At 42.1% G+C, this 24619-nt stretch overlaps 1 protein-coding gene across 1 annotated transcript in view; it reads left to right on the top strand.

Annotated features, from left to right (window-relative positions):
• Positions 1-24619, top strand: part of TOPAZ1 (testis and ovary specific TOPAZ 1) — a 101941-nt gene that overhangs the window by 7186 nt on the left and 70136 nt on the right. The window contains exons 3-6 of the mRNA XM_050938292.1: positions 3501-3568; positions 3862-3992; positions 6929-6996; positions 24236-24351. Of these exons, the coding sequence (XP_050794249.1) occupies positions 3501-3568; positions 3862-3992; positions 6929-6996; positions 24236-24351 (383 nt within the window). The remainder of the gene's footprint in view (positions 1-3500; positions 3569-3861; positions 3993-6928; positions 6997-24235; positions 24352-24619) is intronic.

Genomic DNA, 24619 nt, shown 5'->3' with positions numbered 1-24619 from the left:
AAGATCTTCCCTGGTAAGGCACCAAAATGAGACACTGCCCACCATGCATTTTGCAGATGTTCAGAATATATTTGTTTTTGCATGCTCTCCATTGAGGTCTTTGAACTTGGCTCCCCCTTGTTGGGGTTTCAGTATGCCCTGGGCTTTTCTGGCTCTTTGATTTGAGAAAAAATAATTGGTGGTATCTCCCCAGTGCCACCTTCTTTTGGCATCAAGATGAGACTTGACTCATAGTACATTGTATAGATCTGTCATTCTCCCTCTCCTTACATACATGAGAAATGAAATAATTTAAATGTCAACATTATTAACTATCACTGGGATATGAGTTAATACCTTAATGGAAGAACAAATATCAGACCTATTGTTCTCAGTCTCTAGAGACCAGATTTTTCTGCCTTGGTTATGTTTGGTTCACATTTTTGATGTTGTCTTCACAACTATAACAACTTAGAAAATTTGTTTTTTAAAAAGAAGCTGTGATTCTGAAGAACAAAATAGTAGCTTCAGAGAAGTGCTGGTACAGTTAATTGGTACCGCTCCCCCCAACCTGAGCCCTGGCTCATTCCAAAATACTCACCTTTGGGCTGAAACGTTCTGTTCTTGGTCTGTACCTGAATATGACTTTTTGGTGTTTTGAAAGAGAAAAAAGTCAGTTAAATAATTTTTCCTCATTGTTAAACAACAAAAACCAAACAAAAAAAACCAAAAAACAAAAAACAAAAAGCCCTAAACATTCTTCAGGGAAAGCTTGAAAAAACATTTGAGAACTATTTAATTTTTAAATACACCATATCGTAATGCATATATAGCTGAAAATACTTTTTAAAAGGTGGCCTTAAATGTTAATATGATACAAAGCTAGCTAATTGTATAGTGATTTACATAGCAGGTCTGGTCAAAACATACAAGTGCTTAAAAGCTAGAGGAGGTTGTTCCACCTCTCAGGCCATGAGGCCTAAAGTAAAATACTCAGGGCTGCGAGCCTAAAACTTCTGAGCTCTTTTCCCTGTTAGTTGTTGTGTAATATTTGCTCTTATATAATACTTCAGTAAAATTTTCTTAGGTTTCACAGCATCTCTATACAGTAGGTAAATATAACTCCCATTGTATAAATGCTGAAATTGAGACTCATAAATTAAGAACAAGATTATCCACTCTAATTCAGGCCTGCTCAACTGATGGCTGGGTTTGGCAGTCTGGTTGGTCCAGAAAAAGATGATACTTCACCCAGCTTGTCTCTAAAAATGAAAAAAAAGGATTCTGTAGCTTGTCAGAACCTTCCCTTGGTTTGCCATGGAGAGTTAGTTATATCAGCTTGCCATATTCTAGCATCATACGTTTTATAATTTATGCTCTATAACTAGCTTTTTCCTCCTAATTCAAAATCGAGGAGCTAATAGACTGTTAGTTGCTATAATGGGCCAGTTCTTTCTTGTCTCTAGGCTTCTTCAAGGAGTCAGAGCATTGAAACCATGTGAATGGTAGTTGCTTTCTCCTGATGAATGTTCTCTATGTGCAATAGCAACTTTAAAGGTTTACCCTTTCACATTTTTCATCTCTGATAAGTTTTTGGATGTAAAGTAGAATTGTTTCCACTGCTATGAGTTCTAGCATAGCATTTTCTAGCTTCAGTCATGGTGATTACTTAAGTTGATACAATACAATATGCTCTGTGTCTTGCCTGTTTTGGTCTCTTTAAGAATGACCCTGAGTCTGCTTCTTGTGTGTGGATGACAAGCAAAACAATCTCTTTTTGATAATTGTTTCCAGTGTTCAGACCTGACTAGCAAAGCATTCTGGAGTGATCTTCACCATGTAGACTAGCTCATTTGCCTCTAGGGCATCAACAGGAGCTCCTGTACTTAAACAGTAAAGTGTGAAAATCTTTCTAAATTCAGCCTTTATGATAGGGAAATCTCATTTTTGCTATCTAGAATAGAAAGCTCTCAGTTGTGATTGATTCAGTACACAATAATGTGAAGAGTTTCTTGTCTAAACTTGGCCCGCAGCATGCCATTTGAAAAGCCCACGTTCACTATACTATCTAAATTCAAGCAAAGCATGTTTAACTGGAGCTATTCCAATTCCTAGACCTCCTAATACTATTTCTATGGGATACCATCAGCTGTTCTATATTTCAATGTGCTACACCAACAACGACGGTATATTTTCCAGTCCTGCATGAATGTGATGTACATAGGCTTGTTACTCAGATGTAGGCCTGTGAATGGGTCATCAGAAAGTACTGTAATCTAAATTTCTGAGGTAACCTCAGTTGTTTCTATGAAGTCTTTCATGCTTATTTTAAGATACTTTGAGCCAAGATTTAGGGCTATTTCAAATCTCTAAAAATAAAATAATGTATGGCAGGTAAGCAGATCTCCTGACATTGATTTTAAAGAGCAGTTAATAATTGTGAACAAAATAACACATTGTCTGACCCTTTGCATTTCATATGACTAACACAGGTGTCACATTTTGTGGGGAGAAACTTATTAAAAAAAACTGCCTTTTATCAGAAAGCTCTGTATAGTTTCTGCAAAGTAAACATTTTGTCTGACGTGAAACTCATTGATGATTAACTTGCAATGAGTTTTGTCAGTCCTCTGAGATATTTGTATTTAAGCCAAATGTCTATATACATTGACTTGCGCATAAGTACTCAACCTTGTACTCTGTTCGCTAAATTTCCCCAAGGTAGAATGTTTCCATTCCTACCTTCCCTCTCTGATCACCTTGCTAAGACTGGCAGCTCATTACTGCTGTGCCATGCTGTTGCTCAGTATGCCCCCAGGTCTCCCCTGTTGCCTTATGCAGTTTCTTGCCTGGGTAATTCTGTTTGCACTTTTCAGATAACACTTTTACTTGTTTGTGGTTTTGGGCAAATAGGAAATTTTCAGACTGTACCAATATTTAAGCCACAATATTTGTTGAATGCAGTATTCTTCTTTTCCTAGCTTAAATTATGTAGTATTGCCGTACTGTGTTTCACTCCAGAAGTGGATGAAGTCTACGTAAATTAGTAACATTTTCAATAAATACCTTTTGGGATTCATCTTGCAGGAAAAGTGTTATAAATATTTTGAAATTGGTGAACTGGTTAACTAACACAGTATTTACAAATCTTCCTTAATTTCTTGTAACTGCTGGATTTGTCTGACCTTTGATGTGAAAGATTCCCCCAACAATATTTTAGGCAAAGGTGTATTGAGGAGAAAAGCCAAAATTGAAGAACTTTTTAATAATGTAAATATTACTACTGTACGTAGAATAATACTAAAACAATTGTGAATGTGTTTAGACGGGGGGATATTCAAAGAAAGCAATATGTGAGTGTAGAAAAACCAACTCATAGTGGGACTGTTATGCTGTAAATATGTTCTGTCCATAGCTGAAAGCATTCATTGTTGGACTGGAAAGCTTTGATTTTCTGTAGTTAGGTTAGATTAGTCTGCCTCTTTACTAGAGATTTGAAATGTACTTTTTGTTTAAAACAGAGAGAGTCCCATTCAGGAATCTGGAACATTGAAATCTATCACAGATTCATATGATGCACTGCTGATGGGTAAGAATGGAAATTTTTAAAATGTGTAGTTAGGGAGAACAGATATGAAGGTATTCAGTAGCAAAACCCATACCTTAATTATTTTCTAAAACTAGAAAATTTGTCAGATCAATAGTATATCCCTTCTTGATTCTCTATTTCTGTAATATTTACTTTGAAGATACACTTTAAGCTTTCATATTGAAATAATTTTATACAAATTTTACATTTAGGAAGCAATATGAGTTCTTAAGTTTCATTGCTATAACAGCTTAGTATGGAAGACTTTGCAGTAATATGTTCCACCTTTTCAGCTAATAAGATTCAAAAACATGATTCCTCAAGTGGAAGCTGTCCTTTGGGAGGTGTAATTGAGGAGTCTTTCGAGGATGGGCAGCTGGTTGAATCAGATGAACTCTTAAAGGATTCTCATATGGATGAGAAGGTACTAAAGAAAATACATTGCATTATGTCACAAACTAATTAGGCAGGAATGACAGTAGTCCACATAGAAAATCCTAATTACTAATGGCATTTCATAGTCATTTACATTTTAATTTTATGTAGTAAAGGGTATAGTTGCTTTTCTAAAGAGGGTTTTATTGATTACTTTAATATGTTCTGTAGACCAGGTCTACAACTATTTTTCTGATTTGTTACTGACACTTCAATTTAAAATTTTAACTTGAATAAGATATTACCATATTCATTATGGTAACATTACTCATGTCTTACCAATAATATAAATCAGGTTATTCTAATAAAAATATGCACAAACACTGCATTATATGTCCATTAAGACTGGTCTGTATATAACATACCTAACAAAAAGCAAGAAAAGCAAGGAAATGAAGTTATGGCATCAGATTGTCTCCACTTTGCAGCTGCTTTGGGCCTGCAGGGGAAAGAAAAAGCATTGGACCTTTTAAGAATTGCCCCATACCCCTCTTCTGCTGGACTTAAGAAGGGGAAGAGAGAGGCTCTGTGGCTGATTGGTTGTGACAGAAGGGATGCCATATAAGATGATTGGCTCCCTAGAACTTAAAAGGAGCATTTATAAGCCCTTACCCCTGCCTAAAGGGACCATTCTACACAAGGAAGAAAAATTCTTCTTTTCATCTCTTGAAATTAGAGTAGGACTGGGTTTTTTGGATCCTGTGGCCTCATGCTAATTATCTTTTTGAGATTGGGAATGAATTTCTCTTCACTGCCAGATTGGCCAGGGTGCTGCTGCTGCGGATTTTCTCACCTTCCTCTAAGCAGCCCAGGGTAGGTTAAGTTGTAAAATTAATTCTGTTGCATCTTGGCAGGTGCTCAGCTCTGGTAGTGATCAACAGGGGGTCTGGTTCCCTGTTAAACTGGAATTGATAGCAAATTTGCTTTAGTGTGTGGGTGCAGTTTGGTACTGATGGCCTGTGATACAGAGGAGGTCAGACTAAATGATCTGATGGTCCCCTTTGACCTTAAATTGTGACTCCATCTCCTAAAGAAAACAGGGAATGGGATCAGGGCTCCTAATGTCAGAGGCAGTGGGTAGACAAACCCTCTCTTCACCACACATTTAACCCTCATATGAGGGAGGATGATGGAGCCCCTGCAGCAGTCTGGGACCAGGTTAACAGGGTGAGAGAAGTGATAATAGTACTCCACTGCAAGGTATGGATTACAGAAGAAGGAAGGATGACCTGTACTATATGAGTAATTCCAAGATAGCTCCTATATGTGTTACTTAATAAAGTCGCAGTCTAGTTAAGCCACATTCCTGGTTTCGTGTCTTGTCTTGTCTTCCTGTAGTGTCCCAGGACAGCAATATATACCAGGGGTGGCCAGACTGTGGCTCAGGAGCAGCATGTGGCTCTTTTACAATTACATTGCCATTCTCCACCTACCTGAGTTGGGAGCATGGGACCTCTGCCTTGCAGCAGGGTGGTGGGGTAGGGGCTTCTGCCTAGTGGGGAGAGGAATCTCGGCTACAGCCCCGCGGGGCATGCCTGCTGGGGCTCAGGTCTTCAGCAGGAGTGGGGTTGAAGCCCCGAGTCCCAGCTGGTGCACCGTGGCTCTTGAACTAATGAAGATTGTCATACGCAGCTCAGAGACTCAGTAAGTTTGGCAACCGCTGGTATATACCCTCTACTCCTCACCACAAGGTATAAACTTTGCTACTTGAACAACCATGATATAACACATCATAACCTCCAGTTGTTCCCCAGTAAGGATGGAAAATCAGTCATTTGTGTTTGAAGGAGAGGGTTGAGTGAAGAATATTTGTTTGGAGTTCCCTTGCCAATTTTTGTGTTTTCAGCAACATTTTCCTGTTTCTTCTCTTTCCTGTGGTTGTGTGAAAAATCCAACAAACCTCAGATGAAACTAACTATATGGGAAAAAACATGAAACAGACTATGGACAATCTGAAACGGGTGTTTTTCCTCTAATCTTTCATTTATAATAATCTTACGTGTAGCAGTATTAGCTTAAGAAAAAATCAGATGAATGTAAATTTGTTTCTCTTTAGATAACAGTAGCTGCTGTGATCTGCCTTAGATTTTGTATAGTAAAAGATAACTGCTCACATTTGAGCCCCCATTAAAGTGGAAATGATATGCAGAAACTTTGTGTTTTGTAAAATATTATATGTACAAAAAAGAACTAGATAAGTTCATGCATAGATGCCAACTTCCCCTCTTTCCCGTGGGTGCTCGACCCCTCCCTCTGCTCCCAGCTCCACCCACACTCCACCCCTTCCACGAGACCTCGCCTCTTCCCACCCTTATTCCAACTCCTTCCCCAAATCCCTGCCCCGGCCCCACCTTTTCCCCGCCTCCTCCATTTGAGCGTGCCGCGTCCCTGCTTTCCCCCCCCTCCAAGTGTGCTAACGCTGCCAGACAGCTGTTTGGCAGTGGCTGGGCAGGAAGCTCTGGGAGGTAAGCGGAGGAGCGGGGACGCAGCACATTGAGGGGAAGAGGAGGAGGTGAGGTGGGCGATGAGGGAAGCTTGGCTGCCAGTAGGTGCAAAGCACCCATTAATTTTTCCCAGCCCCACGGAGCACCACGGAGTCGGCGCCTATGAGTTCATGGAGAATGGGGCCATCAGTAGCTATTAGGCAGGATGGGCAGGGATGGTTTCCCTAGCCTCTTGTTTGCCAGAAACTGGGAATGGGCGACAGAATGGATCACTTGATGATTACCTGTTTTGTTCATTCCCTCTGTGGCACCTGACATTGGCCACTGTTGGAAGACAGAATACTGTGCTAGATGTACCTTTGGTCTGACCCAGTATGACCGTTATTATGTTCTTACGCTGGGCACAATTATGAAAGATTGTTTGATATACAGGATAGAGTTATCTGAATTTACATTTATTTAAACTATAATCATTTCACAGTACAGCTTTTCAGGCAAGTTGGCCGCTATAAAAGAAGAAAAAGTAAATATTCATGAAGCTGAAAAAAGGTACGTGTGGTGACATACCTTTGAGTAAGGTATGCTATTTCTTCTTCAGTAATGTATGCTAATGATAAAGTGAAAAGCAACGTTTTTTACCAAATCCCATCAGTCTGATTTTATTTACTCTTTTTTTCACTTTATATCATCACTGTTTATGTAGAAAATTAAACTGACATATGTTTACAGAGCCAGAAGTATCAGAGGTGTAATGTAGTTACTGTTATATCCTGGTATAAGTGTACGGAATTTTGATTGTCTGCAGTTAATTTTTGTCTGATGTATCTCTGTCTTATCTATTCAAGCATCTCAGAATGAATGTAGTTGAAAATGTATTCCAGTATAGATGATCAGTCTTGAGGTGGTAAACTATAAAGTAGTCGTATTGACTCTGTTTGGATTTGCTGTCTTGTAGAACTAATAATTTGACAAAATTAAAATAATCCAGGAAAAAATTGGCTATGATAAGATTTTGTCTAAAACTGCTCAAGTTCATATATTGGCTAGTTTTTTACTAGAATATGGCAATGCAAAATTCTAGCAACTCTATGTAAAACACATTTTTACATCTATTATTATGTTGATTTATATAATAGCTTGTTTGGAACGGCAAGACATTTTGTATCTAGAAACTTCATAATAAAAGATTGGAAATGGAGGGGAAATCTAAATGGAAAAATTAAGAAATTTTCAAACTGAAGAGGGAGGAGACTTTTTTTTTTTCCAAATCAAATTGTAGCCTAGTTCTTCCAAAAACAGGCAAAATGCTTAAATTGCTGTAATTCTCATAACTATGAAAGATCATAGTCAGTTGGTAACTGTGGCTAGTGTGAGCGTTGCAAGAATACAGATACGAGTCTTTCATTCTGTAGTGTCACCAGTTCTAGCAGTACTGGACATTGGCTCTCTAGTATTTATAATATAGATATCGGGAGTGACAGAGATGGTATTCTTATTAGTTTCACTCAGTATTTTCAACAGTAGAAATAATTTTGTTTCCTAATCCTAGTGTTCAGGTAAATTGTATGCCTGTCACACTACAAATATTTATTTCCATTGAAAACAGTTCCTCAGGCTGTGACAAAATTTATTGTCAATACTTACAAAATCCACTTATATTTGACCAGCAGGAAACTTTTCCAGGTTAATGTCATCAATTTCTGCAGAAACTAAGCTTTCGTTTTTTTTTAATTAAGCTTTTAGCTCTTAAGCTTAATTAAGTTTGATTGTGAAAGTAATCTTGCAAATGTGAACCCAGGGTTAAACCATGAAGTATATCTGCCAGTTCATAGTCAGCCTAAGTTTGTCTGCTGCTGCTGCTCGAAGATTTTCTAAGCTGTCACAGAGTGAAAATAGAGTGTAAATGTTCACTGCTGCTGTTTAGAACTGTGCAGCAGTCAAATAATTGGATCGATATCTGTCTGTTCTAGCATGGGAATTTTTTGATCTGTAGCAGAGTCAGGCTGCAGAAACTACGTGCTGTGTCCCTGAGATAGCAAGACACTTAAGAACATACTTAAATTCAAGTATGTCCAGTTGAAATCACTGGAACTTAAGCATGTGCTTGGTGTGCTTTGTGAACCTGGTTTGACTCAAAAGCTGAGAGTGGGGGAAATCTTTTGAGAAACACATGTATTCAGTGCAGCATCCAGGAAACTGCAGCATTCAGAAACAGGGTAACTGAAGTTTGAGTCACTCACTCAGCAACCAGGAGGCTTTGGAAAGTGGGAAAGAGAGAGAGACAGGCTATAGCTACACTACAGAGTTTAGAGCATTGCATCTGCACTGCAGACACTCTAAGCCAACGGGAAATAGCTCTCCCCTCGACTTAATTACTCTAGCTCCTGTGAGCTGTGGTAGCTATTTCAGGAGGAGAAGCTCTCCCATTGACATAGCACTGTTGACACTGGCACTTAGGTCTTTATAGTTGTCACCTCTACACAGGTAGGTAGACTACACTGGGCACAAATGTATTTGCATCTGATTTTTATTCTATTTATAAAATACTGCAAGTAATAAAATCCCATTGCTTTAGCATGTTTTTCCTGATATAGCATTGAAATAAAGATGTACTCCTTTACTTGAAATGCACATTTTGCGGAGTAGAGAACAAGCAGAATCTTAAAATTCAGCTTGTAGGGTAGTCAGCTAAATTACTTTACACAGCTGAACTGAAAGAAATTTGATTTAATGACAGTCTACTTATAGCATCAGAGCAAAAAAGGTTGACTGTGAACCAATTTAATTTACCATCTTGACAAATCAAAAATTGTGAACAAGTTTAGAAGAGTGATATCCTGGAAAAGGTTGGCTCATGGACAGAAATAATTAAGAAAAACAAACTTTTTCAGCAAGAATGAACTAAAATAATAATGTACCTCTCTTAGCAAGGGCATGCACAAAAATCCAATATACCAGCAGTGCATCTGTTTGCAAACTGGAATAGGGTCTGGGGAATAAATTTTCTTTTCTTTTTCTTTTTTTGTAACCATTTAACTAATACACTTTCTCTGTGCTAAGGTTCACAGATCTGTTATAATGTGTACTTCTGCGTCTTTACAGCTTGGGGACAGAATCAGACCTGTCAGTCACTAGCAGCATAGGAATGCTCCTTCTCCTGAAGTTCCTTCTAGTTTTACCTGCCACCACAGCAGCTAGCAGCTCAGCCATACCCCCCTGCTGTAGACATTTTCTGAAGAAAATTCCAAGCTTCATTTCAAATTTTTAGACTAATGGTTTGTTTCAGTAACTCCTCTATGTCCAGCTATGTCTGAGGGTTGTGCTTGATTTTTGGGGTGATTGTTCCACTTCCCCTTTGAGGCATTTGTGGTAGTTGGTGTCTCTGCAAGCTTCAGGGTCAGAGCTAGGCCAAAAAAAGTCTCTGTGTTCTTCACTGGGGAGATTGTCTGGCTCTGTGGGCAGAGGTAGTTTCCTTTACAACCCACTCTGGGTGGCATGACTTCATCTCCCCTTCCCTGGGCAAGGAGGGAACTGCCTGTCAGGGTCAGAGAAGCTGGCTCTTCTGAGCAGAAGCAGCCCAGCCTGGGCAGAGTTGTTTTGGTTCCCTGCCCCCCAGCAGGAAAGGAGACAGGCAAAATTGGATAAGAACTGGCTCTGAGACAAGTAGCCCCCACTCACTCCATCTTCACAAAGGGACTGGATTCAGGAGGGCAACACGACAAGTGAAAGAATGGCCTTGAAGTCCTTATAGTCCATACCAGCCACCACACCTCTGACTGTGGAGTTCAGCCACCTCCTGCTCCAAACTCTCCCTCTACTTCCCTACAGGTTCTCCCCCACTTCCCTACCGCCACTGGAGAATGTAGTAAGGGGGCCTATCTGTCTCCCTCTACTGCCATTTCTATAACAGGTGCATCTTCCCCCCCACCCAAGAGAATCCCGACTCGTATCCCAGGCCGAGAACACCAGGCAAATCAGACCTGCTGAACCGTGTAGATCCCATGCAACATAGAGGGGCATTGCTTCTAGGAAGCCCATACTTGACCTTCAGACCAGTGTCTTCCTTGACAGACCCATAAGGGGCACATGTTGTGTTAATTCAGATGAAATAAATGGGCCAAAGAGTAAAAGGTGCTGACGTGACCTGTTACTGCCCGACGCTAAATTGTTTTAAACAAGGTTTGGGGTTTAGTCAACCGACCTCGGCCAACTTAGTACTATGGCAAATGTGTAATTAAAAAATCTTTTTAATCTTTTATTAAAGATACCAAAAAAACAAAGGAAAACAGTTAAAACAAACTTGAAATGTAAAAAATTTTTTCATTTTAACAACATCCTCTATTCCCTTTTCTTGTAATGTAAAGAAGATTTTAGAGGGAAAATCCATTTATTTCAACAGTCTCTTAGATAATAATAACTGTCCTTTTTGGAAAAGAGAGAGAAGAAGTTTGTTGAGATGGGCTGGAGCTATTGTTGAAATCTGGTCCTGTTTCCTAGACAAAACAAGACACACACAAAAGGGGAAAGAAAAGAACAGCAAAGATAGAAAATGCAGCTTGTGTCTCTGGTATTGACTCACTTGCAACCTTACTGCTGGAGAAACACTGACACATCCCACTGTCTTATCAGCCACTCTGAGAGCTGGCACACTTGTACCAGGATCAGTCTATTTAGAGTATTGCTTTTAGTTGCCTCTCTGTTCACAGGCTTACAGCGGTGTAGCAAAGTATGCAATCATGGCTGGCTAAGAGACTCTTATTGGACAGAAGGAAAAAAAGAGGAGTAGGAAAAGAGAAGAAATAAGGTGAGGAAGGAAGAGGACACATTGGGAACTGGGGGAGGTGATGCAAAGTCTCCAGATGGTGTGCAAGAGTTAGCTGGATCTGGTGGAGGAGGTGGTGTCATCTGGGTCCCGGCCGGTCTGAATAGGACATTTCAGGATTAGGATGAAAAAGGCACAGTGACATTCTATTGAATCCCAAGGTCCAAGGATCTGGTTGGAATAGCAGCCATGATGGTGAAACTTGCTCCTTCCCCTTCTTGCTTGTTTTTAGTCAACCAGTGTTCACATCTGTTCCCTCAAAGTCTCTTTGAGGGTCCCCAAAAGGAATGTGGGCAGAATAGCCCATCTTCTGATTATTTTGTCCACTAATTAGGCCCAATTTCTGATAAACCAAGTTTGGTTCATGGATTTCCCATACTTCTCTTATTTACCAGGCTTCATCTTAATCCAGTCCTGGAATTATATCAGTAGGTCTCTTTGTTTGGACTAATTTAGTCTTTTGGCCCTTTTGCACCTTTTCCCATCAACACACATTGTTCTAGGTTATTGTGACAGTTTATAGAATTTTCATAGTTGAGCTCACACTTAATGTAAACGCAGGGGGCAAATAAACCCAGCTTTTTGAGGACTGGGAAATCACTAACCATGTGTAATATTTTCAGAGTAATAGCTCAATTTCACTCCTCCCTCTGAAGCACTATTATATGGACAGACTCCCAGAAGGAGTTTTTCATCTTCACAGCATGCAGTAGGACAAATAATCCTTAGCTCCTAATTTAACTGCTCACCCTCAAAGAGTTTAGCATGGCAGATCAGTGCAGAAAAGACCTGGACATAAATATGTGCTGATTCCTTTAGGCAGAGGTACACACAACCCCATAAAAGGAATTCTTTCTCCTTAAGGGAGGAAGGCCCAGCATTCCAAATCTGAGTTAGAGAATCGGATCGTAAAATATATTTGAAACAATCACCTGCTCCCCACCAAAAAAAACCCAAAACAAAAACCAAAGGATAGACTCTTTCAGATAAGTGTTACTGGGTATTGTAAAACTATGCATAGGAGCTTGGCAGCTGCCTTAGAGAAACTATAGTTATATATCCATCCTTATGCACCCTGGGAAGTTGTAGCAGTGGGATAGGAATTTCTGCCATGTCTAAAACACTGAGAAGGTATCAGGTTGTCATCCTGAACTGCTAGTGTGGGTCATGATGCCATAACTGTTGGGCTGTCGTTCCCAGCTGTTGTGGGTCATTATACCCTAATGTCCAGGTTATTGTTCCCAGCTTCTGTAACAGGTTGCCATATCTTACCTCAACCACCTCCATCCAGCAGATGGCTGTGGAGTATGAGGGACAGCGGCTCAGATGCGGAACAACCAGCAAGTAGTAGGGGGTCTCTTGCCCACTGTTTTTGCATGCCAGTGTCTCCCACATTTCTTGACATCTGGGCTGCTTACTCCCACCTCCATATGGAGGAGGATCAGAGTTTTCGAGCCAAATGGTTTGGCCATGACCCCTCAACTCCTGCTTGCTTCCAGTTTCTCTGCCTTTGTGGCAGTGTAGACATGCATCTGAGGAAGTGGGTATTCACCCACGAAAGCTCATGCTCCAAAACGTCTGTTAGTCTATAAGGTGCCACAGGATCCTTTGCTGCTAGTGTAGAGATGATGGCTTTTACAACTCCCACTTTCACATTTGTCTAAGGAGGACTTTTTTTGTCAAAATGCGGGGCAGTGGTGAATAGTGATCTCCCTCCCATCCCCTTCTCCCTCCTGGGCTAGTTTTTGAGCGGGGTGTTGAAACCCCCCAGAGCCTCAGCTGTAGTGCCTCCCTACTGGCTCCTTTGCACCTTCCAGGTATGGCAGAGTGGCCTAAAAGGCACTGAAGTCCAGACAGTGCTTCATCTATGTGACTCCCCTCACAGGCATGGCAGACAACAATTTATGCCTAACCTGCACCCAGCCTTTCGTATCTAACTCTGTTAGGTCTCAGGGTAAGGAGTTGGACAGGCATGTGGGATTCTCTGCCGCAGCTCTGATGTGGGAAAAATGGACCAGGAGTCCATGGGTGGAGCAGGAAGAGGCTCCAAGGACAAGAAGGTCCCCAGTCAACCAACTTGGATAATTCTCAAGTGTCCCCTGGAGAACAGAGGGTAGAATTGTGGAGTCAAAAATCTCTCCCCCTTCCCCCCCAAAAAAGTCCTAAAATGGGTTTTGAGCACCTTGGGGGGAAAAAAGCAGGACTCATAAGCACACAGCCCCCTTTGCAGTTTGGCTAGGAAGGTTCTAGAAGAGTTCCTCATACACACACACCTCCTGGGGGAATGGGATCCAACCAGCAAGAACTCAGGAAGAGAGTTCATGAGAGGACTTTGGACCCTCAGCAAGGCTACCTGCAAAAGACATCACCAAAACCGCAACAGCTTGTACGCTCTAAGCAAGCTAAAAATCAAAGATAGCAAAAAATGGAAAGGAAAACATAAAAGATGTAGGAGGAATGAGTCCGGACTCCTCTTTCTCCTCCCACTCCATAACAAGATGGTGAATTGTCTGGAGGATGGGCTCTAATTCCAATCAGGACCAGAGGAAGACTTAGCAAAGGTTTTTCCCCTCTGGAAAATTGGAGGCTATGTGCAACAAGGTTGTATCCACTGTTCAGATTCAACCTGAACAAAATATCAGGAGTAAGCCTCTGAGCAAATTTCTTCGCCTGAAATCGTCCCCTGGGGCCAGGATTCCCCTACATTCCTCTTCTGAGGAAGTAATCAGGAATGAATGGGATAAGCCAGAGGAGGGCAAGCACATTAACAAAAGTGATCTTAGGTTCTATAGGATCCAGGAACCATAAGTGTCAATTACTGAGATGCCAAAGATTGACAGTGTCCCTGGCTAAAGTTATGGTTATCCCCTCAGAAGGGAGTTCTATCCTAAGGACCTCACAGAAGGAAAAAAATGGAGGCCACTCAAGATTTTTGAGGCTTCCTCAGGGGTCCCTAACAGCTAATTGCAAAGCCATCCCTCTCCTGGCTGGAAGATGTCATAGCCTTCAAGCATAGAGACTTTGGCTCTGTTTTAAATAAACTTTCGCTGGCAACACTATTGTTGCTGATGCAATGAGATTCTCAGCCAAAGCCCTGTCCTCCAGCTCAGTGACAGTGCAGGTGCTGTGCTTTGCTACATTCACTAGAGCCCTGCTTTTCAAAGACAAGGTAGTAGCGGACAATTCCACAACTAAATGGTCCCTTCCAAACCCACACGATGCCACTAAGAGAGACTAGAGACCAGCCTTCTGACAAGGGCATTCCTTTTGGCCATCATCCTTGCAGAAATACCAGTGAAGAAACAGCAGGTTCTTCAGAGGAAAGCCCCAAGGGAATCCTGCTGCTCTCAAAACCTCTTTATGACAAGAAATGCATACATCTCTGCCTAGAGCTGAAGCTTGGGGGCAGGATTTCCCATTTCCTGGAGGAATGTGTTGCTTTGACCATGGACCACAGAGCTAGTGAATCAGGGATACTCCCTCAAGTTACAGGCTCCCCATCTATTTTTCATCCAGTCTCCCTTCTCTAATGACCCCGTGAAGCATGGTCTAATCCAGAATGCGATTTTTTTATCTCCTGGATATAAAAGTAAGAGAGAGTTCCCTCAGAGGAAAGACTCTCAGGGTTCTACTCCATCTTCTTAATTGTTCAGAAGTATACAGGGGGAATCAGAAGCATTCTAGATCTCAAAAGGCTCAAGAAGTTGATGAGAAAAATGAAGTTCTTGTTGGAGACTCTAACCTCTACACTGTCATCCCTGTCCCAGTAGGATTTTCTGACTTCCGTGGATCTGGTGGATGCATACCTCCATATCCCAATCAGTGTGCCATCAGAAGTGTCGAGCCACAGAGAGTGGGGGAGGGGAGCTCGGGTACACTCAATGAAGCCACACCAGGTACATAAGTACAACTGATTTTATTGCCAAAGAATAATAAGCTTCCCAGCATTACTAAATATGTGCTTTCCAGCAGCCAGGCAAGCAAGAATCAATGCTTACGCCCCTTCTCCTATGGACAGTCCTGGACTCTCCAGTCTTTTCCTTGAGGGCTTGTAGCAGGCACTGCTCCAGCGAGAGGAATTCCTGGGCACCCACAAGGCCACAGTCCGCAAGTGAGATTGTTCATCTAAAACGTTCACATAGCTGTTTTTTACCATCATCTCTTTCTAGGGGTGGGCTGGGCATGTACATCCACAAGCAGGCTCTGGAAGGAAACACTACTGTGTTCTGTTCCCACACTTAACCCTCTCAGGCCCTCCTTATCTCTCTTTCTTGTTTATCCATTCAAGTGGCTGCAAGCCAACCCGATCAGTCAAAGCCAGTTCACTACTAGCTCCCCCCCACCCCCGGAACCATTCTGTAAAAACAGGCCAAGGTAACTTGCAGTCAGCCCCAACATCAAGTTCTTAAGGTTTGCCGATAGCAGGAAGCAATATAATTTATTGGATGCTCCCTTTGGCTTGTCCTTGCCATCCCTCCCCCACAAGTCTTTATAAAGATTTTAGTGATAATCCTAGCCAGACCTCCGGTCACAGGGATCCACCTAAACATCTTCCTTGACATCTTAATCAGAGCTCCATCCCCAGCAACGACACGCAGAACTACATACCTGGCCTTGAATTTTCTGAAGCTGCATGGCTTTATCAAAATCAGGAAAAGCTCATTCATTCCATCCACTCAAATAGCACCCTTGGGAGTGGATATAAGCATCTTGATAGGATATATCCATCTCTAGAGATGTTCTAGAAGATTCAAGACATCCTTGCATTGTTTTGGCACTGCAAGAGGACAACTATTGAACTGAGCCTTCAATTGCTAGTTCTCCTGGCATTGTGCATAGGGATCACTCCATGGGTACAATCGCACATCAGGCACCTTTAAGGCTTCATTTTAAAGGTATGGGACTACTCCTTGGAACACACAAAATATCAAGTGAGAGTTCCGATGCAGGTGCTCAGCTCTTTCAATGGTGATCAACCCAGGGTGATGTCCACAAGGGCATGCCCATGTGACTTCCAGAACCCCTGATAGTCACAACCGAGGCCTTCCTGGGGGGCTAGAGAGCACACCTGGGGTCCCAAACAGTTCAAGACATCTGGAAACTGGAGGAAAGGACCTTACAGTATAAACCTCATAAACTAAGAGTAGTCAAGCTACCACTATGAAGGTTCCAGGCCAGCCGAAAGAGGAACAGTCTGATTGTCAGATAGCATGACCAACAAAGGGGGACAAGAAGCCCAGTGCTACATACAGAAGCAATGGAACTCATGGAGTGAGGAGAGCATTCTCTCCTCTCCCTCAGGGCAGCTCACAAAAGGGAGTCCTGAACCAGAAGGCAGACTGGTTCAACAGGAGCAAGGTGAACAACCCCAAGTGGTACCTGAATCAGGAAGTCTTTTGAGTTAATCATCACGTCATTCAGCCTGCCCGCAACTGACTAATTCACGAACCACATTAATGCAAAAAGACCAAAGTATTTCACCAGGGAAGAACACCCCAGATCCATGCGGATAGATGCTCTATCCCATAAATGGTCACAGGCTCCTCTGTGCATTTCCGTCCTTTCCATTGTTTGGGAACATGGTCCAGAAAATAAAACTAGAACAGGCAACAGTAATATTGGTAACTCTACATTGGCCAAGGAGACCAGGGTCTTTGGAGCTGATAGAGCTGAAATTGGGAGCTGTAGAGGTGGTGACAAAGAGACAGGACATCCTCACAAGGTGCCTCTGCTTCATCCAAATCCAGACTGGCCACATCTAACAGCATGGCTGTTGAAAGGGAAGGGATTGTGTCATTGTGTTGTCTTCTAGAAGAGTATATTTTTGGACTAGATTTTGTGACTGGTGCCAGGAATATGAAATAAATCCTAGAAATCCAGGAATTATGGCTTACTTGGACTTCCTTAAAGAAGAGTTTGACAAAGGTCTCTAATCCAGCATCATTGTGCATCAGGTGTCTGTCCTTAGTAGCACCATGTTTGCAGGATCAGTGGGTTCTCTGGGAGAGAATCCCCAGGTACACAAATTCCCTAGTGTAGTCTGGTTAGCCAAGCCAGCAATTAGACTTTTCCTTCCCCCCCTCAAGTTGTAATGAGAGTACAGAGAAACTATCCCTTTGAACCACTGATGTCAGTGTGAGCATTTTATTTGTACATCAAAATTTACTTTCTGATAACCATCCTATCAGCCAAGCAAGTGTCAGAGCTGGCAGCACTCTTTATTCAGGAACTTTACTGTGTGTTTCATAGACTTTAAATCATAGACTTAAGGTCAGAAGGGACCATTATGATAATCTATTCTGATCTTCTGCACAATGCAGGCCACAGAATCTCACGCACCTACTCCTGTATCGAACCTGTGTCTGAGCCATTGAAGTACTCAAATCATGGTTTAAATACTTCAAGGTGCAGAGAATCTTCCAGCAAGTGACCTGTGCCCCATGCTGCAGAGGATGGTAGAAGCCCTGGGGGGTTTTCGCCTATCTCCCCTGGAGGAAAATTCCTTCCCAACCCCAAATATGGCAGTCAGCTAAACCCTGAGCATGTGGGCAAGACTCACCAGCCAGACACCCAGGAAAGAATTCTCTGTAGTAACTCAGATCCCACCCCATCTAACATCCCATCACAAGCCATTGGGCATATTTACCGCTAGTAGTCAAAGGTGAATTAATTGCCAAAATTAGGCTATCCCATTATACCTTCCCCTCCATACACTTACCAAGCTTAGTCTTGAAGCCAGATATGTCTTTTGCCCCCACTACTCCCCTTGGCAGGCTATTCCAGAACTTCACTCCTCTGATAGTTAGAAACCTTCATCTAATCAAGTCTAAGCTTCCTGATAGCCAGTTTATATCCATTTGTTCTTGTGTCCACATTGGCACTGAGCTTAAATAATTCTTCTCCCTCCCTGGTATTTATTCCTCTGATGTATTTATAGGGAGCAATCATATCTCCCCTCAGCCTTCTTTTGGTTAGACTAAACAAGGCAAGCTCTTTGAGTCTCCTTTCATATGACAGGTTTTCCATTCCTCGGATCATCCTAGTAACCCAACATGGTGCCCGGGACTTGGGAATTGTTTATTCCAAAGGTGAACATTTTTTTTAACATGTTTCCCAAGGAACCTTCATTCTGCCCAAGGCCACAACATCCTACTGAGGAAAGGTGGCACACCTTACATGTTAGAAGGGCTCTGAAAGTTTACCTTAGACATATGGAAAGAGCCAGTGCACCCACAACCTGGTCAAATGCTACCATCTTTATCAAGCGATACAAGGTAGACTTCCTGTCCTCTGCAGAGTCATCCTTTAGCAGGAAGGTGCGGCAGGCGGTGACCTAGAAATGATTTTGCCCTGTGAACAAATATAGATCGGGAGGGGACACAATTTTTCCTTTTTCTGACCTTTCCTGTAGTCCTTTCTAAATTTGTTTACTGCTTGCTATTTCTCAGACATCAAGGACTTGGGAAACACTGGGCTGCAGAACGGAAAATTTCTTACACGCAATTCATTTCTGTTAGCAGCATCTTCAGTGATTCTACCCACCCATGAGGGCTCATGAGTCAAGGGCCCATGAGTCAAGGGCCAGATATTAAGTGGAATCATAACCATATGGCCATCTTCCTTGGTCTAATATACATAGTTATTTTGTTATCTCTGAAATATGAATAACGATGTTATGCAAGTTTTACAGTTTGTGAATAACACATCTGGAAGCAGGAGCACTGGAACCTGTGTAGAAATGGTGGGGGGGGGGGCACTGGCGCCAGAACTGTGATCCCCTGATCCCTCAGCCAGGCGGAAGCCAGAGCCAGGTAGTGGTAAGAGCTACCCAGGGAGCCTGGCTCGCTGTGGGGAGCCTCACACCCTCTACCTGCCCTGGTTATGGGGGCTGGAGTGCCCGAGAGCAGTGCCCAGCCCATATCCCCAACCCCTGGGGCATGCCTCCCAGGGAGGTGGAGGATCTGGGACTCCCCATAGCGGCCTGGACTCCCTGGATGGCTCTTACTACTGCCTGGCTCTGGCTTCTGTTCTGGATAGGGGCGGGGCTTCGGGGGGAAGAGGAGGAGCAGGGGCCCCATGGTGAAGTGATACTAAGGCCCACCTTTGCCCCCCATCTGGGAAGAGGCTGGTGAGGCTAGCAGGGGCTGCACTTTGCAGTGAGGGAGCAGATCACCCTATTAGTTCCCCTCTCATGCCTGCCTGAGGGTACTATGCCCATGTTAAAAAGTGGACAGGCATGGCCCTCCTACTTTTAATAGTGTGGGTGGGGAGGCAATAGCTCCCCTGCCCACCCCTCCACCTCCAATTATAAGATCCCTGTTTGGAAGCAAGCAGGAGCTATGGGGGCATGGACAGACCATGCAGCTCCAAAACGCTGATCTGCCTTCATGAGCTGAAGAGAGGAGAGTAGCCCAGATGTCAAGAGTTGTGGGAGATGTTACTAACAGAAAGGAAATTATTGGTAAGAAATTTTCCATTCTTTTTACCTCATCCTCCTCTGAGCCTCCATTTTGTGAGACCAGAAGGTTTTTCTGTATGCACCAATCAAAAGGCAGCATGGTACCACTACCAAAGATAAATGTGACCATTTTTCCTAGTGATCAGGGTCTCATTTCTAATGGGGAAGAATTTCACTGGAAAGAATGATCACACTGTACTGACCCTTTACAACCCCTTCAGGTATGCAAATTCTCAGGGGCATCAGAACAACAAAAATAGGCAAACATGGGCTATCATCTGACATACAATGTGCCCCTGCATGCTTTCACAAGCAGTGCTAACATGGGTTGACAATATTGCAAGTACAGCCCTTCTCAACATAAAAGATAAAATCGCATGGCCTAATGCTGGCTACTCCCTGGTTGGGGATACAGGGTATTAATTCACATCTGTTTCATGCAGTTTGTGTAGCTTTGATCCTTGAGGTCAGATGATCAAACAAATCAGTTCCCATCTATCTTACTAATACAGTGGAAACTTGTAGCTGAGGCTATTCAGAGTCATCAGACAAGTTAATTTAGAATTCTGCCAGGTACTGCATGGAGGAATACAGGTCATGTGATGGGTTGAAGCCGTCCAGGAAGTACAACAGGAAAAAATACCTTTTCGCATAAGGTAGTTAGAACAAGTGCAGAGCCAGTAACTGCCTCAGAACTATCTACATCTCTTCCATCCAGACTCCCGATTTGCGTGAGGTTCTTCCTTGTTGGGAGCAAAGGGCTGGCTGTAACTTTGATCAGTAAGGTCACTGGGCATTGTCCAAAGGATGGAACTTTTGGAGCTGTGCAAGAATTTCAAGAACAGCTTTGTTCCATTCCCTGTTTCAGAAATCCACAGAGAGGCGATAACATGAATGAAATTAACCTCATCTGCTTCAGATTGGATAATTATAACCTGCTCCCCATCATGTTTCTAGCCTCAGAGAATGAAGGGCAGGCAGAGCAGGGCCCTGTCTGAGATACATAAATAAGTTCCTAAAGCAGGCTTGTTTTCAAAGTATTTCCATTTTACTATCCCCAGATAATTATGTTTTGCAGGTAGATTGCTGCCTTTTTGCTTTCCCAGTTTTGATCATTTGACCATTTGATCTTACCTGTATCTCTCTGGGTCTCTCTTTGGGATCATGGTAGCAATAATACTGGCTTTAGGGAAGAAGGAAGTTCTGTTACATCTTCTGGGAGAGTTTTTCTGATCAGCGTTCTGTATAGAGAAAGCTGGAGCAAACACAGTGATACAATTTCTGGAGCATTTTGGATTTAGAACAAACATTCACATGTGGTGCCAGGGAAGTCAGTCATAGATCTAGGCTGAGGATGAATACTATCCAGTATATGGTCTCCTTTCAGAAGATGAAGATGGCTGTAATAGAAAACAAGTGGGCTACAGAAACAAATCCAATTCTTATTAGAACCTATTGGAATTCTGATTTCATAAACAAGTATGCTTCAGTGACCCTGAGTTCATATACCTACCCATTCATTCCAGGTATCCCTCTGTGTATCTGCCTATATTATCCACTGGCAGAGATATAGCTCTGATTGTATATTCTCTGTTCCCCCAACTGATGAATGCTGAGAGTCAGATTTTTTTAAGGGACCTACCCAGTTCAGTTCAGGGGATTTGGTACCAGAAAGAGAACACCACATCCAGTAGCTGGCATTTAATGATTCATTGAGATCTCAGAGACCTGCTCCTTCCATGGATAACAGACCTGTTCTTGTCACGATACTCAGTATGTCTGATTGTATTTTTCTCAGTTGTAACAACCCTAACAACCTTACTCCAGAAAGAAATTCTCCTGTTCTGGGTGAAACAAAATTTCTTATCTCCTATGTGCACTGCTCACCAAGGGAGAGAGGAACACCAAGACTTACATGGCAGAAACCTGAATAGCAGAGTAGAACCTGAGTCCATAAGTATTCTCTCTCATCATAGGCCAATGTAAAGATATAGATCACCAGCCTACTACAGCTGGAAAAAATAGTGTTCTTGGGAGCCTCTGTTGGGACCCAGGATGAGGGGATGAATGACCTCTTAAAGCTGTGGAAGGACCCTGCTTTGTCTTCCCAGTTTTTCCACCGCCCCTCAGGACAGTACAAAGTCTAGGAACTGGATAGCAGCAGTGATACTTTTTATGCCTTTCTTGTTGTAGGGGCTATGGCTCAGTGGCCTGATAGCATTGCGTCTTCAGATGGCTCTTTTTTGCAGAGGAAGTTGTTTTTTCAATAACAGATCTTCCATCTGGGACTTGACAGGCTTGAAATGAATACTTGGATAAAGTACTTATTTCTCTCATGGATCTCAAAAGAGAAGACAACAAATGCAACTTATTCTACTGGCTAGTGCAAAGGTCATAGTTTGGATACCATGTTAACCAATGTACATAGCCCAGAATTCCTCCAGAAGGGTTTTATTCTGGGTGTCTGAGCATCCTACCAAAAATATCAAGTCTCTGTAGTGTAATGTTCTCAGCATTTTAAAGAAAAGGAAGTTTTGTACAAATTCCAGCTTTAAATGCTTCTTTAAGGCATCAGCCTTATTCCAATCACCACAAGGCTTTACAGCATGACCCAAGAACCTCATTCTGTACCTTCAGCATTACCCGGATTGAACCTCTACAGTAAGCTTTCTTATACTTCCTATCTGTTAGAATGAGATTGCAAGTATGGGCAAGCACAATCAGATGAGAGCTGTTTTAATATGAATTTGGGTGCTTTCTCTAATGAGAACTAGTATTGTACTTTGAATTCAGATGGATAGTTCTTACTACCGTCATAACATTCATTCCCTAAATTCAAGTCTTCCTTAATTTAAGCATCAAAGTCAAGTTCTTAGGGGGAGTGTCAGAGTAGAATAGTCATGTGTAGTACCTCTAACGTGGGGGTCCTCTGTCTCCTTGGGGAACTCTGATCAATTCTCAGGCGGCAGCCCCAGCAGCTCCTTAGGGTCTCTGTAGGCTGGCAACCTGGGGAGATCTGGCCAATCCTCAGCACAGTAGCTGCAGCCCAACTGAGCTGCAGGGCCTGTCTTTTGTACTTCCACTTCCTGCCCCACCTCATAACTTCTGATGGGCTGGGCGTGATTTTCCTGGTTCTACCCACTAAGGGGATGTTTTTTGGTCCCTCCCTGTCAACCTCTGAGGGAGGTTATGCCTCCTCGCTACAGCCATATAGCCATCAATTCATAAGTTCACCAAGTTCTTCATATTTGTCATCCAATCCTAGCCATTGCCATTTCCTCTCTTTTGGAAGAAGTCTGCATGCTTTGGTGCCTTATGGAAGATGTAGTTTATATTTATGTATAATCTACCTTGTTTGTGGATGTCCGGATTTAAAAGATGATCCTGCTTCCCACCCTAGAGGTACACTATTATGAAAATACCATTTAGCACGAAGAAGAGGAAAATTTATCCGTACTTACCTGAAGATTTCCCTTCTTAGAGTAATAAGGTAAGTAATAATTAGAGATGCGGACCACATGGGAGACCAGTGGATTACCCAGAATAGAGTTGGAAATTGACATCCAAAAATTTGGATTTGTCATTGTTAGGTGTAATTTGCCATGCTCTTTAGTAGGAGAAATCGTGTTTCTTCCTCAAAGTATATTAAACACAATCTGTTTAAATTATCTTGGCTGTGGATGTTATCTCAACTGGCTGGAACTTTGTGGGGATAGAGCATTCCCATACTGACAGGGTTGGTTCTGCCCCCAAACTGCAAATAGGCTGACGTACCTATTGTGATGGATCTGCGTGCCTTATTACTCAAAGAAAGGAAACTTTCAGGTGAGTAGGGATACATTTTCTTATTCCTTTAACTATAACCAAGGAAGGAAACAGTAAACATATTTTGCTGCACTTGCTGCAAATATTCATGTTTCTAAAAAATATACTGTTTAACAGTGTTGCGCATATATATTTGAAATCAGTTGCGAGGTAGAACACTTAATCGGGGCCCAGGAGTATTTTTCCTTTGAAATATTATTTAAAAAATTCTTCCTTTTAGTGTAATTGGTCCATTAGTTAATAATAATATTTGCTCTTCAGAAGCAACTTTATAAGCCTGATGGATTTCATCTCTGGCAGGGAAGATTTAGCAGTACATAGAAAAGAGGTTAACTCAAGCATACAGCACAATCATCCCAACCTTCTTTTTAGTTTAATGGCAGAATTTTAAACCAGTGGGTCACAGGTGCTCTCTCCACCAAGTTACTGCATTTGACTCTTGGTTACATAGTTGCTATCGCCTTCTCCCTGCTTTAATATAAATATGGACAAGTTGAGATCACCTTTCACTAAAGCAATATTGGGGGGGATTGCTCTTCAGCTACTTAAATTTACAGTGAATATTTAAGTTTTGCTTTAATTGTTGAAGAAATTATCTAATGTTTTATAGTTAATACATGACGTGAAGAGTTAGAGAAGCATTTGTATTATTTTGTTAAACGTGTTTTTCTTTTACTATTTAGCAATGATTCTAAATATATAGAATTTGTGAGCAGTGAACTTCAGTTAGGATTGCAACTGCCATCCCTCCAAATAAATGCCTTCCAGGAAGACACAGTACTGAAACCCTGGATCAATGGTATTTTAGTCTGTAATTCAGTAACTTGTGCTTTAGCTTCATACTCTGTTTAATCTGCATTTTAATTAGAGCACTTTAACGTCCGCTGTTAGGGCTCATGCTTCTTCAGAAACTTGATTGTATTGTCCCCTTAGATAGTATTTAGAGAGAATTCTTCCGTAATACCTGCATATTTTGATTTGTCCAGATAAGACAGTTTGTTAGGGCGCTCCATTTCAGCCTCTTAGCATGATTTTTGTATATTGTGTGGTCTAAGGTTTTTTTATTT

Source organism: Gopherus flavomarginatus, chromosome 2, assembly GCF_025201925.1.
Source record: "Gopherus flavomarginatus isolate rGopFla2 chromosome 2, rGopFla2.mat.asm, whole genome shotgun sequence".
NCBI classification, from domain to species: domain Eukaryota; kingdom Metazoa; phylum Chordata; order Testudines; family Testudinidae; genus Gopherus; species Gopherus flavomarginatus.
Note: the sequence above shows the minus strand (reverse complement) of the source record. Positions and strands in the feature narration are given on the sequence as shown.